The 12945-nt window shown below is 40.0% G+C and overlaps 2 protein-coding genes across 2 annotated transcripts in view; one reads left to right on the top strand and one right to left on the bottom strand.

Moving 5' to 3' along the window:
* The window catches only part of LOC123936669 (A disintegrin and metallopeptidase domain 3-like), a 219908-nt gene that overhangs the window by 206683 nt on the left and 280 nt on the right, over window positions 1–12945 (bottom strand). The window contains exon 2 of the mRNA XM_045997152.1: window positions 234–327. The gene's annotated coding sequence lies outside the window, so the exon portion shown is untranslated. The remainder of the gene's footprint in view (window positions 1–233; window positions 328–12945) is intronic.
* Window positions 6251–12945, top strand: part of IDO2 (indoleamine 2,3-dioxygenase 2) — a 56574-nt gene continuing 49879 nt past the window's right edge. Inside the window, exon 1 of the mRNA XM_045997154.1 lies at window positions 6251–6458. Coding sequence (XP_045853110.1) covers window positions 6360–6458 — 99 coding nt within the window. The 5' untranslated portion in view covers window positions 6251–6359. The remainder of the gene's footprint in view (window positions 6459–12945) is intronic.

Genomic DNA, 12945 nt, shown 5'->3' with positions numbered 1-12945 from the left:
TCTGGGAGTGAACCCTAATGTAAATTATGGACTTTGGATAACAGTGATGCGTCAATGTAGGTTCACTGATTTTTAACTAGTGTACCCCTCTGGTATGGAAAGCTGTGCTTGTGGGGGCAGATTAATGGGAATTCCCTGTACTTCCTTCTCCATTTTGCTATGAATTTAAAACTAATCTAAAAAATAAAGTTACTAAAAAGAAAATGACAATGTGAGCTTAATAATCCACTCACCTTCGCTGGTCTGTTTGTACACTTGTAAAAGATCAGAAGTAAATAGATCATCTTAAGGTGATTTCCAACTCTGTGATTCAATCATATATGTGACCTGCAAATTCATCCATTAAAAAAAATCAAATGACAGGCTAGGTCAATCTAATGGAAATTTTAAACAACATAAAGTCAAAATGTGTTCGATATTAGAACAGCACTGATATTTCTTCTTGATTATAAAAACAATGATTTTGATGTAACAAATATTTTTATATATTTGTATATTTTACAAGTTTATAAAGTCAACAGCGTGGTTTCCTATCAATAACCCTGCCAGTAGTGATTTACTGGCAGAGTTATTGATAGGAAACCATGCTGTTGATTTTATCGGAATTCTTTTCATTTTTTGCTGATTTTTTTTTTTTAAATTTATTTATTAGAGAGAGAGCAAAAGCAGGGGGAGCAGCAGGCAGAAGGAGAGTGAGAAGCAGGCTTCCCACTGAGCAGGGAGCCTGATGTGAGACTTGATCCCAGGTCCCTGGGACCATGACCTGAGCTGAAGGCAGACTCCCAACAGAGGCACCCAAGCACCCCTATTTTTTGCTGGTTTTCAAAAATGTTGGTGGCGAGAATGAATGAGGAGAGAAGCAGTACCAGAATAACCTGTCTTTGGAAGAGAGTGTCTTTTGAAGAATATGCATACCAGGCCCTCCAAAATTCTAAGGATGAGTAAAGCCTTGTGAACCCTGAGAAGAGCTCCAGTGATCACGCTGATACAACCACCTCCCACATATTCATTTCTATTTGAGAACCACTATTTTAGGCCATTGCCCAAACCCAAACTGAGCTGAAAAATTAACTTGTAGGGAAGTTTCTCTCAACTTTCTTCCCATAGAGTTTTAAAATTCTATTTTTGAACATGCCAGTTTTGCTCTTATATTGTGATTATGACACTCTCTTTCAGTGTGGGGTGTGTGTGTGTGTGTGTATGATCTCAACCGCTAATTTACCAGTTTTCTATAGATAAGATCGATGGCTTTTTCACTCTTACATTATAGCACTTAGCAATGCATTTAAAATTTTGGCTGCTAAGAGAAGAAATACACAAATGTGTATTGACTCAAGCATAATTTCATTAATGGTGTTAAATCTTACCCTATATACATCAGAACTTCTACCCTAATTACTCATCTGTTCAGTAACTATTTAATAGGCAAACATGGTTTGCTAGTCCTTAAGCTAGACAGTAGAGATGGAAAGATTAAGGGCACTAACCTTACTTTAAGGAGCTCACTAGTGGAGAAAGGGACCAATGAATTAATTCAAAACAATGGGATGGAAGCTATGCAAATACAAACAGAGAGAGCCTTTACCCCTGCCTTCATGAAAGTTAACTTAGGATATGTTCTATGCGTTAAGATTTTCATAGGAAGCTTCCACGGAACAGTCAAGTGAAGACATCTAATAGATGGCAGAAGAGATCTAACTAGAAACAAAATGTTGAGAATCATCAGTCTAGAGATGACAGCCAAAGTCTTTGAATGGATGAAGTCACTGAAGAGGGAACAAAGTAAGGAGAGGGAGGTTAGGATCTGAACTCTGGGGATGACCAACAGTAAACTGTAACTAGAACTAACAGGAGAGAATAACCAAAGCGGGGAAGCCCTGCCCCTAGTGGTTAGTAGTGGTGAGTTTATTTTATTTTATTTTTATTTATTTTTAATTTTTTCTTCCCTCCACCTCCCCTAGGAGTGGTGACTTTAAAGTCAGATTGTTTATGTCCCAGTCCTGACACCACTTATAAAACAGATGACCTTAGGCTTTTACTTAAGTTTTAGAAGCTTCAGTTTCTTCAACTAAATTATGGGAATAATAGGACCTAAGTCTCAGGGCTGTGGGAGGGTTAAATGAGATAATTCGTGGAAGAAGACTTGTCATAGGAGATAAATCACTGAGTATTAATTACTAATTTTCCTTATTATTTTTGAGTACAATCAAACCAGAAAGAATAGATGTCCTAGAAAATGTCAAGAAGAGGAGAGTTAAAAAAAATTAAAATATAAAAATAAAGGGATAGAGCAGGGAGAGAAGAAGAAAAGACAAAATGCCAGATTCCCACATGGTTCATCAAAGAGGAATGGAAAGTCCCACTGGAATTACAAAAAAGGGATTAATGAGCTATACAGGAATAGCCCCAGTGTACCAGCGTTCTTTGGGTTGATTGTTTGCGACAAGTCAGATGAACTTAATCAGTTTGAAACCGAGACTAAGTATATCTGAAATTGCCACAATTAAACATATAAATGATACCTTGGGGTGCCTGGGTGGCTCAGTCAGTTAAACCTACTCTTCATTTCAGCTCAGGTCATGATCTCAGGGTTCTGAGATTGAGTCCCACCTCAAGTTCATGTTCAGCACAGTCTCTTTGTCCCCCTCCTCTGATTCTCCCCCTGCTTGTGGTTTCTCTCTCTCACTCAAATAAATAAATAAAATATCAAAAAATAAAATAAATATATAAGTGATATCTTACAATTTTCAATTGTGAATGTTTTCCTTTTCTGAATATCCCTGGTTCCATTTCCAAAAGGCCCTAATACCCAGTAGAACAAAAGAACCCTTGTTGCACACGGATTCTATTGTAATCTGTGGGAAAGCTAATTATAGAACCCAAGACTCTGAAATTCCAAACCTTCTCTTAGAAGAGGAAGTTCCTGTTCTCAATTATATTTCACCAACTTCCTCTTAGTAAATAAGAAAGATACCAGGCAGAGCTTCATGGACTGTGTGGCCACTGTGTTCCTTAGGACAGAGTAAGTCTCCAGGGTGGAGCCAGTACAAACTTCTACCTGGCATCAATACACTGGTTCTAAAAATATGGGGTCCACCATGAGACTCTGAAAGACCACTCACTTAACAAAGACTTCTTGAGAACCAGACATTGGACACATGCTGCTAGAGGAAGATGCAAAGTGGGTATGAATTCTTCAAGCAGCTTGCAGTCCTAACAGAAAAGATGAGATAAATGTGTTGGTAACTGTCAAACCAGGAAGAACTTGAATGGGATATGAAAGAAGTCCAAAGTGGTTATTGAATTTTGCACAGCTAGAGAGATGATAAGGTGTCAGACAATGAACATTATTGAGTGCCAGATCAAGAAAACTTGAACTTTAATTTACAGTGAGGAACTCTTTTAAAAAAAAATTATTTATTTATTTGAGAGAGACAGAGAGAGAGTGCACAGTGGAAGTGACAGAGGGAAAGGGAGAGAGAATTTAGGCAGACTCCACACTGAGTGCAGAGCCCCATGTGGTGCTCAATCTCATGACCCTGCTCCTTAGATCAAAACCTGAGCTGAAACTCGGAGTTGGATGGTTAACCAAGGGCACCAACCGGAGCCCCCACAGGGAGGAACGCTTGAATGATTTTCTGGTAGGAACTGAGATGTTCACTGACCCACAAGTACCATAAAATCTAAACCTTGGAAGCCAGAAAGTTCAAGACTGAATATGTAGAGTTAGGAAACTGGGGAGATAGAATTGACGGCTAAGATCAGATGGAAATGCATAAGCATACTGAAGTAGAAAATAGTTGTAATAACACTATAATGTACACGTTCAGGGCCAAAATTAAAAAAAATAAAAGGAGTCAGTGATTGAAATAGAAGAGGATATAATTGGAATTTTTATAAGAGAGAAAACCAGAGAAACATATTAAAAAAGGATTTCCAGTATGAGATGGAAAGAAAATGAGGTAAACAGCATTTACTATAGTCTGATAAGTGCTTCAAAGAATGGTTTCCCATTTATTTATCCCAAAATGCCTCTGGGATAAATATTACTATTTCCTGAAGAGGTGGAAGAGAAGGCTCAGAAGTTTAAGCCACCTGTTGAAAAGCCTCATAGAAGGTGATAGAAATTCACACTCCTACTCACCAGATAGGCCTCACTGAATCAACGGTGAGAAATTCTGGACTGAGAAGCAGCAAGTCAAAACCCCAGTCCAATTCTTATGTGCACTCCCAGGGTAACATGTGATAAGCCATTTCACGCCCATAAATTTCCGCCTTTTCATACATTTAGTGAGGTGTTGAACTAGATCATGTACTCTATAATGTTCCTTTTTAGTTCTGATATTTTATGATTCTACAGTTTTATAATTTTACAGTAAATTCTGGAGAGGATACAGAGGAAATGGATGCAAAATAACATGACTAGCATCAAGAAAAACTACTGGGACTCTTTTCATCTGAAAATGAGGGAGAGAACAAGATGATTAAACATATAAAGCTGGAGAAATTGCACTTAGAAGGCATAGGAAGCAATTTCAAGACTGACTGGATATTGGGTTAAGGGAAAGTAAATAACTAAAAATGGCTATCAGATGTTTGATGAACCATAAATCAATTGGGCTAATTTTCACATACAACTTTTAAAGTTTAAACTTCCATGGAAACTGTTCAATGAATGATCAGAGAACTTCTGGCTTTTAGCTTTTTAAAAAAAGATGCTATATACTTATTTATTTGAGAGAGAGAGAGAGAGAGCATGTGTGATGGGTCAGGGGAGAAACAGAGGGAGAGGGGGAGACTGGAGAAAAGAATCTCAAGCAGACTCCGCACTGGAGCCAGACTTGGGGCTTAATCCCACCACTCTGAGATCATGATCCAAGAAACCAAGAGTCCCGTGCTCAAGCCTGTACCACCCAGGCACACTTTAGATTTTCCACTTCTCTTAGAGAAAGGGAAGAAGGTGAAGATGTGTTTAGATAAATTAGCTTCCAAATAAACCTGTTTAAGTGGGGTGCACCTGGGTGGTTCAGTTGGTTAAGCATCTGACATTGACTCAGGTCATATCATTGCATGTTGGGTGTTGGGATCAAGTCCCATGTAAGACTTCCTGCCTGGTGGGGAGTCTGCTTGTCCTCCTCCCTCTTCCTCCCCTCCTCCCTCAATTTCTGTACATGTGCTCTAACTCTCTCTTTCAAATAAAAAAATAAAATCTTTTAAAATACATCAAATAAATTTGTTCCCAACTTTATGAACCAAGTTCAGGGTCCATTCGGAAAAAGGCAGAATCTTCACAATTTCCATAGGGCAGATCTATGGCCTGGAACTTATAACTGGGCTGCATAGTTAAGTGAATTCAGACTCTGATAGCACTTTTAAAAGATAGCCTGGTATCCTGACCTGGTGAACACAGCAAAGGCTTGGAAGTCAAGATACCTCAGCTCTAGTCCTCACTCTGCCAATAATTAGTGGAGTGACAATAGACAGAGTTATTCACATATGTGTGCCCCAATTTATTAACCTGTAAAATCGTAAAATTATTAGGTACTTCAAAGGTAAAATCACCTATTTTGGTGGTGGGTTCTCAAAAGATGGTGGATAAAGGGAGCTGGTTAAGTCAAATCATCTGTTCAGGCTCTTAAGTTTGTTAATATCCACTACCTATTCATTCAACTTAAAAATATATATGCCTTCCTTATTGTGCTTAATGATTTTGAAAAATGATTAAACACTATTTCTCAAAGAAAATCAAAGCAATTGTATGTTAGAGTATGTTGTTCAGTGTGTTGGAGTATGCTGTTGTTCGGAACCCTCTGAGGTTCTGACATGCATTTAGAGTCTTCCTCTCCTGGCCAGTCATCACCAGCCACTGAATTATCTGTCTAAATGGAGCTAACATCCAGTTTTAACAGTTTACTCCTTGGAGATAAAGACCCCCAGTGTGTCAAAAGTCTATACAGATAAGGTTACTGTCAGGGTATGTGGGATCAGTCACGACCAAAGTTCTAGTTTAGTTTTCCTTTTCCAAAGGAAAATATACTTATGTCTGGATTCAAAACCAATCTTCTCATATACTACAACTTTGAGGAAAAAAAATAATTTTTTTTTCTGTTGTGGTTTTGTTTGCCTGTTTGTTTTAATCAGCAGTCTCTAATTGTTTACTCAGCCTTGTGTCAGAGAAAGTTCATGGCAGTCTGGAATTCAACCTCAGACCAAGGTCTTCTCCATTGCTGAGGCACTTGCACAATTAACCTCAGAGGGAGGATGCTATTCTGAAGGTCCCTTACCCCAAACCTTTGATATTTGTTGGGGAGAGGGCACTCAGGAACTTAGGCTTTAATGTAGATACTTCAAACAAAATTATGGAGCCTCCAAGTCAGAATGTGAAGACAACACCATTATTATCTTTAGAAAGATTTCACATTTCTGAAGACTATGGCTTCCTTCTTCCAAATCCTCTGGTAAGTATAGAGCCTTGGACCAGGGCAGAATAGGTTTCTCAAGATGCCGATTTGTTCCTTCTTTTGTTTGCTTAATTTATGTGGTCATCGGGAGACAGGTGATCTAAATACCTGGACAAGATGGGACAACTCAACGTATAATTGTAAACAAAAGAAAAGCGACTGTCCCGGCTCAGAACAGCACAGCTCAAACAGATATTTTAAGGCCAGCCACTTTTAATAGATTGTCAGTCAGTCCAATAAACTTATGAGCAAATCTGTAGTTACCAAAGAAAAGTTGGAACTTATAGATCAATTAAAAAAACAAATCAGTTTTTCTTGGCTTGCTAGTGGGAGACCAAAAAGAACTCTGGAGGTGGGGGTACTTTGGGCATTGGTGGGAGGAATCAGATATTCACAGACGTTGCTGAGAAGAGGAAGTAACCCTTGAGAACTAACAATACTTATTTCTTAATTGTACTGAAGTTACAATGTAATGCAATTCTTTCATTACTTAACTTTTAACAGCACTGCTTACTCTCTAGAATGTTAAGCTGTAAGAGTGCTTAGAAACCATCCTGTCCCAACTTCCTGCTTTTAAATTTGGGCTACCTAAAGTTCAGAGGAAGTGACTTGCCAAAGTCATATAGTATCAAAAGTAGAACTAGTACTCAAGGCTCTTAACACCTTTTTTTCCTACTACATCATAGATAAGTTCCAAACTATTTGGTTGAGAACGAGGGGTCCAATACTGCCGTTATTGTAATAACTTAATAGATCCAATCCCCCCCCATAAGCCTAATTTGTCATTTAACTACGATTAAAGAATGGTCTATAATTCAATGAGCTTTTATTGAATACCTACTCTAATGCTCATTTACTTTCAAGTGTTATTTGAGGAATACCGATGAAGATATCATCTATTCATTGGTCTCGAAAGCTGTCTGTACAGCCATTAGTTGAGGGAACAAATCATAGAGCTACAAATAACTTGAACATCAGAAGTAATGACTTCAGCATGTTATGGAGAGTAGGGCTGTAGCCCAGAGTACAGATTATATTCTCTGACTGCCACTGGGGTGACCAAGAATTTGCTTTTGCCAGGGACTTAACGGAGTCCCAAGATGTGGGTCTTTCCGGGCTAAAGCAGGAAAATCCTGGGCAAATCAGAAGGGGTCAGTTGCCCTGACTTGTACTTACTAACTCTTGTAACCCTGTGTTTATAACAAGAATTGCCTGACCCTGTTTTCACATGGAGTGGATGGGGATCTAGTGCCCCCCCCCACTAGACTGCTGTGGAATGAAACATTTTAAATAAGTCCAGTGAAAGTCTAGAAGCAGTTCTTCTGCCCTTCAGTCCAATGCTCATTACGAACTCCATTCTGTGTGTAAAACTTGATTCGGGAATATTCTCATCATCCCTGGTTCACAAGGAAGAAAAGGCCAATAGGCTCACACACTCTTATCGGGATTAAATGTGTACACTTAGCTGAGGAAAAATAATCTTATAAAGTATGTAACTTCATAACACCACAATGATTGAGTTCCACTCTGTGTTTCCTTTTTGACAAATAAGAAAACTAGATAAGAAACAATAACTGGTATCCAGTGTTTGTGATATCTGGAGCCAGATCGTGTTTATCTTGTGACTTGGTTAATGGATAACCCCTTAGAAAAAATTTCCACTTCTGAGTTTATATATATATATAAATTCCCTGGCAAACCGGGCCTTCTTTAGGGTAGTCATATGTCAGATTTCTGAAAATGTGATTCTGTGTTTCAGTTTTAGTTTCCTTTGGTTTTTGTGAAAATTTTAAACATCTCTGTTTCTGGGAAGAGGTTTGAGGAAGAAGTTCTAATCATAATCTGCCCCAGGTTGCTCCCTCCATCAGAAGGGATTTTTGTCATCAGTGGTACCAGGCAGCTGGTGTCAAGAGCGGTGTTGAAATTGATCACAAATTCGGAAATGTCTCAACCAGATCTTGCTTTCCTTTAGTTTAAAGGCAAGTGATGGGAGAGTTTTTCTGTCAGGTCGACTAGCCCAAAGATACTCTTTCAGCAAGCTTGGATGCTTACTATGAATATTTACTTCAAGGCTCTCTGAAGAAAACAGTCAAGCTAATGAATAAGCAAATATTGTGGCTTTAGGGAAAGGCAGCTGGCTCCAAGAGTATTAAATACTCTACCCCACTGTTTCTGTCTACTCTCAAATATTTCCTGGGGCTCATGTTTCAGTGTGGAAAATGTACACCTGTCAGGCTCCCGTCCATAAATATGCTGCAAAAATCGTTTGTCAGATCATGTGTCCTGTGCCTCTGTATGTGTGTTTGGGTGGAGGGAGGTGGGAAGTAATTTTTCTTTAGACATAAAGAATACAAGGAAACAAGTCTGGCAGGAAAGGAGGGGCCTACAGTAGATTACAGCCATAGATTAGATGAGTACAGAACCGAGATCTCCAAAGTTAGGCTCAGGAATCTGTATTTCACGCATCTGGCAACTGACATAACCCAGCTGGCATTTGAATATTTTCCCAGCAGGATGTTAAGTGCAGGGTGAATTAGAGCAGCAGTTCCTGGACTGCACACCAAAATCATTTGGGGGCTTTAAAAAATACTGATGCCAGAGCCCCAGCCCAACAGTTAATTCAGAATCTCCAGGCTAAATGACTTAGTGCTTGAAAGCTACAAAATGCATCGAGGACAGTACAGGTCCAGGTTGGAGATAAAGGCTATAGAAATAAAGTTGTCATGGCTACAAGCAGCACTGAGTAAAGCTCAGAAGTAATTTCAATACAAAACTGAAGGATGCTTCTATGAACATAAACTTCTTGTCAACTACTATCTTTGATCTACTATTTGTACAAGGGCAGGAAAATCGCTTGATTCTTTCCTTCCTTCCTTTCTTTTTTTTAAACAGTTCCAAGCTAAAGAGTTCCAAGGCATCATCCAGAATTAACTCATAAGTGAAGAAGAAATGATAGAATTAGAATATCACTATCTCTCCAAATGTACCAAATGTAGGCATAACTGTCACACACACACACACACACACACACACAAAGCCACAGACAGCCCCCTTCTTCACTACACACTCCTGCTCCAAGTAACTTTTGAGTACTCTGGTGGATGCTGGAGGGTGTGAGAGAAGTCCAGTCCTGCTCCTGCAGCTCTGGTCTGCTGGGGGTGTTTCTCTAATGGGGAGGACAGGATGGTCAGTGGAATCACAGACTATGCAGGAGGACTGCCATCAGGGGAACCTCCTGAGAAAAGCTTTGCTGAGGAGTGAGTTGGAGGAAATTGGATGGGGAGACAAGCCATGAGAGACTGTGGACTCTGAGAAAGAAACTGAGGGTTTTGGAGAGTAGGGGGGTGGGGGGTTGGGTGAACCTGGTGGTGGGTATTAGGGAGGGCATGGTGTAGTGCATAAACAAAATGAATTCTGGAACACTGAGAACAAATAAAACGAAAAAAAATTTTACTGAGTCCAGCCTGAAGGAGAAAGGCAGCACTGGGCACCGGGAAGGGGGCAGTGGTTAGAAGTGGGAAGAAGACAAGAAATTCAGTTGTGAATCAGGTTTGTCCCTGCATTCTAATCCTCTGGAATGCTGGCTGTGCTGTAGGTATCAGAGGAGGAAAAAGATGTGATCTGACCAGCTCTTATTAAGAAGGTTCTGAAGGGGGGCGGTGGGGGTGTTGGGGGGGAGGCACGTCTGGAGGACAACGTCTGGCAGGTGGCAGGTACTGGAGAAGCAGCAACAGCCTGGAGGTAAAGGCACCAGCAGCAATGGAAAGGAGGCAGGAGCATGAGATCTTCCATCTGGATTGGGTGGGAGGGTGCTTTCTGTCAAAAAGATTCTAGCGCAGAATGGGAATTTAGCTGATGGAGGAGGACTATAATGCTAAAGGGTCTACAGGATGACATGTGGGCAGTGGTAGAAAGGATTAAAGCTGTTCTGGAGAAGAGAAGCTTTAAGGAGTTCAGAGGTGATCCTGGTGCATACCAAAAGTGATGGGGAAAGCTTCCTGGAGAAGACAGAACTTGGAGCAAGTTTGCAAGGTTAACGGGTCGGTTTGGATAGGCAGAGGGGACTCCCTCACATGGTCATCTTACCTAGACATAGTTTTAATGTTCTTTCTATTGGTTTGTCATATTTTATTTTCTTCTGGATTGCTTCAATAGCATTACCTACCATTTATTTGGGATTTTTTTCTTAATTTAATTTTGATCAAAATATTTATTAAACATATTTTATGTGGGAAAAAAAGGAATATCACCATCTTATTAAACCCAATGAAATAATGGACAGAGGAAAGAATCGTCAATGGCGGCTCAGAACCGACACAATGCATCTCCTATGAGAAGTGCCCATTCCTCACTGCCTGTGACTATTCTTGACAAAAATTCTGATGAGGCTAGCGCAGCTTCTGATGGCTCAGCATTCTCAAAGATGATCTTTGTCCAGGCCTCAGAAGTTCTCACTGTTTGGCAATAAACCCATAACTGATCCTCTAGCACACACACACACACACACACACACACACACACAAAGGAAACAAACTGAGGATTGTTGGAGGGGACATGGGTGGGGAGATGGAATAACTGGGTGATGGGCATTAAGGAGGGCACTTGATGTGATAAGTACTGGGTGTTATATGCAACTGATGAATCACTAAATTCTACCCCTGAAACTAATAATATACCATATGTTAACTAAATTGAATTTAAATTAAAAATTTTAAAAAAAGGAAAAGGGAAATTTTAAGTGTGCCATGGAGCAGGAGAAAAGGACTGGTGCCAATAGTCTTAGGGATGTTGGGAACTTTATTCTTTTTTTGGACTTTTTTTTTCATTTTTTTTAAAGATTTTATTTATTCACTTGATAGGCAGCGATTACAAGTAGGCAGAGAGGCAGGCAGAGAGAGAGAGGAGGAAGCAGGCTCCCCGCTGTGCAGGGAGCCCGATGCGGGGCTCGATCCCAGGACCCTGGGATCATGACCCAAGCCGAAGGCAGAGGCTTTAACCCACTGAGCCACCCAGGCGCCCCTTTTTTTCTTTTTTTTAATTTAAAATTTAGGTAGTTAACATCAGTGCAATATTGGTTTCTGGAATAGAATTCAGTGATTTGTCGCTTACAAAGGACACCCAGTGCCCATCATAACAAGTGCCCTCCTTAATACCCATCACCCATCTAGCCCATTCCCCTGCGGACTTCCCTCCATTTCCCCTCAGTTTGTTCTCTATCGTGATGAGTCTCTTATGGCTTGTTTCCCTCTCTCCTTTTCCTCTTTTCCCCCTTACCTGTGTTCAGCTGCTTTCTTTCTTAAGTTCCAAGTATGAGTGAAATCATATGATATTTGTCTTTCTCTGACTGAACTATTTCATTTAGCTTAATAAATCCTAGCTCCCTCCATGTCATTGCAAATGGTAAGATTTAATTTTTTGATGAAGAGTAATATTCCATTGTATTTATACACCACATCTTCTTTATCCATTCATTAGTTGATGGACATTTGGGCTCTCTCCATAGTTCGTCTCTTGTTGATAATATTGCTATAAACTTCTGGGTGCTTCTCATTTCAAAAACTGCCTTTTGGTTTTGTTGTTTCCTTCACTGTGAAGTCCCATTAGTTCACTGAACTTTATTCTTTTATAGTGATCAAATAACTACTCCAGAAAAAGAGACACATATATACTGTCCTGTAGAAATTCACAATCCTTGATGGAACCCCAGATGCTTAGAAGGAGGAATAGAAACATAATTGCTTCAGTACTATTTTGTAGCATTGGAGGCTCTAGTTTTCAGATAGAAGTTGTAGATAGGAAATATTCAACTATTGTCTTGAGAAATTATTGCCACCTCCCCTAGTTTCTGGGGCATGCCTGATCATGTTGAAGGGGGATTTGAGGTAGTGATGGCAATAAAGTAAAGGTAGAGACCAAGAGATCAGATTTCATAATAGGTAATGTAGATCAATATGGAAAAATGTGTTTGGGGGAAGGGAGGTTGGATGGCATATGGATTTCTGTACCAAAATTAAGGAACCAAGAAAGGTCAGGGCCGGGGGGGGGGGGGGTGGCTGGGTGGCTCAGTCAGTTAAGCTGTTGCCTTCGGCTCGGGTTACAACCCCGGAATCCTGGGATTGAGCCCCACATCAGGCTCCCTGCTCAGCAGGGAATCTGTTTCTTTCTCTGCCCCTCACTCCACTCTCATGCTTTCTCTCTCTCTCAAATAAATAAAATCTCAAAAAATAAAAAATAAAAAAATAAAGGAACCAGGAAAGGTAAATCGAGCCAAAGGGGAAATTGGCAGACAGAGATAAGCAAGTAGAAGCAGGGGTAGCTAAGACAGTCCTCTGAAAACTGGAATTTTAAACAATGATGCCACTTAAAGTTTTCTGGTGCAGGAAATCTCAGCTGCAGAGAAACATGTGACGATATGGGGAGACAAGCCGACAGATGCTAAGAAAGAATGAAAAAATTGGCCATAGGAAAATACAAATATGCTCTT

The sequence above is a fragment of the Meles meles genome, chromosome 2 (genome assembly GCF_922984935.1).
Source record: "Meles meles chromosome 2, mMelMel3.1 paternal haplotype, whole genome shotgun sequence".
Taxonomy (NCBI): Eukaryota; Metazoa; Chordata; class Mammalia; order Carnivora; family Mustelidae; genus Meles; species Meles meles.
This window is presented reverse-complemented; position numbering and strand designations above follow the sequence as displayed.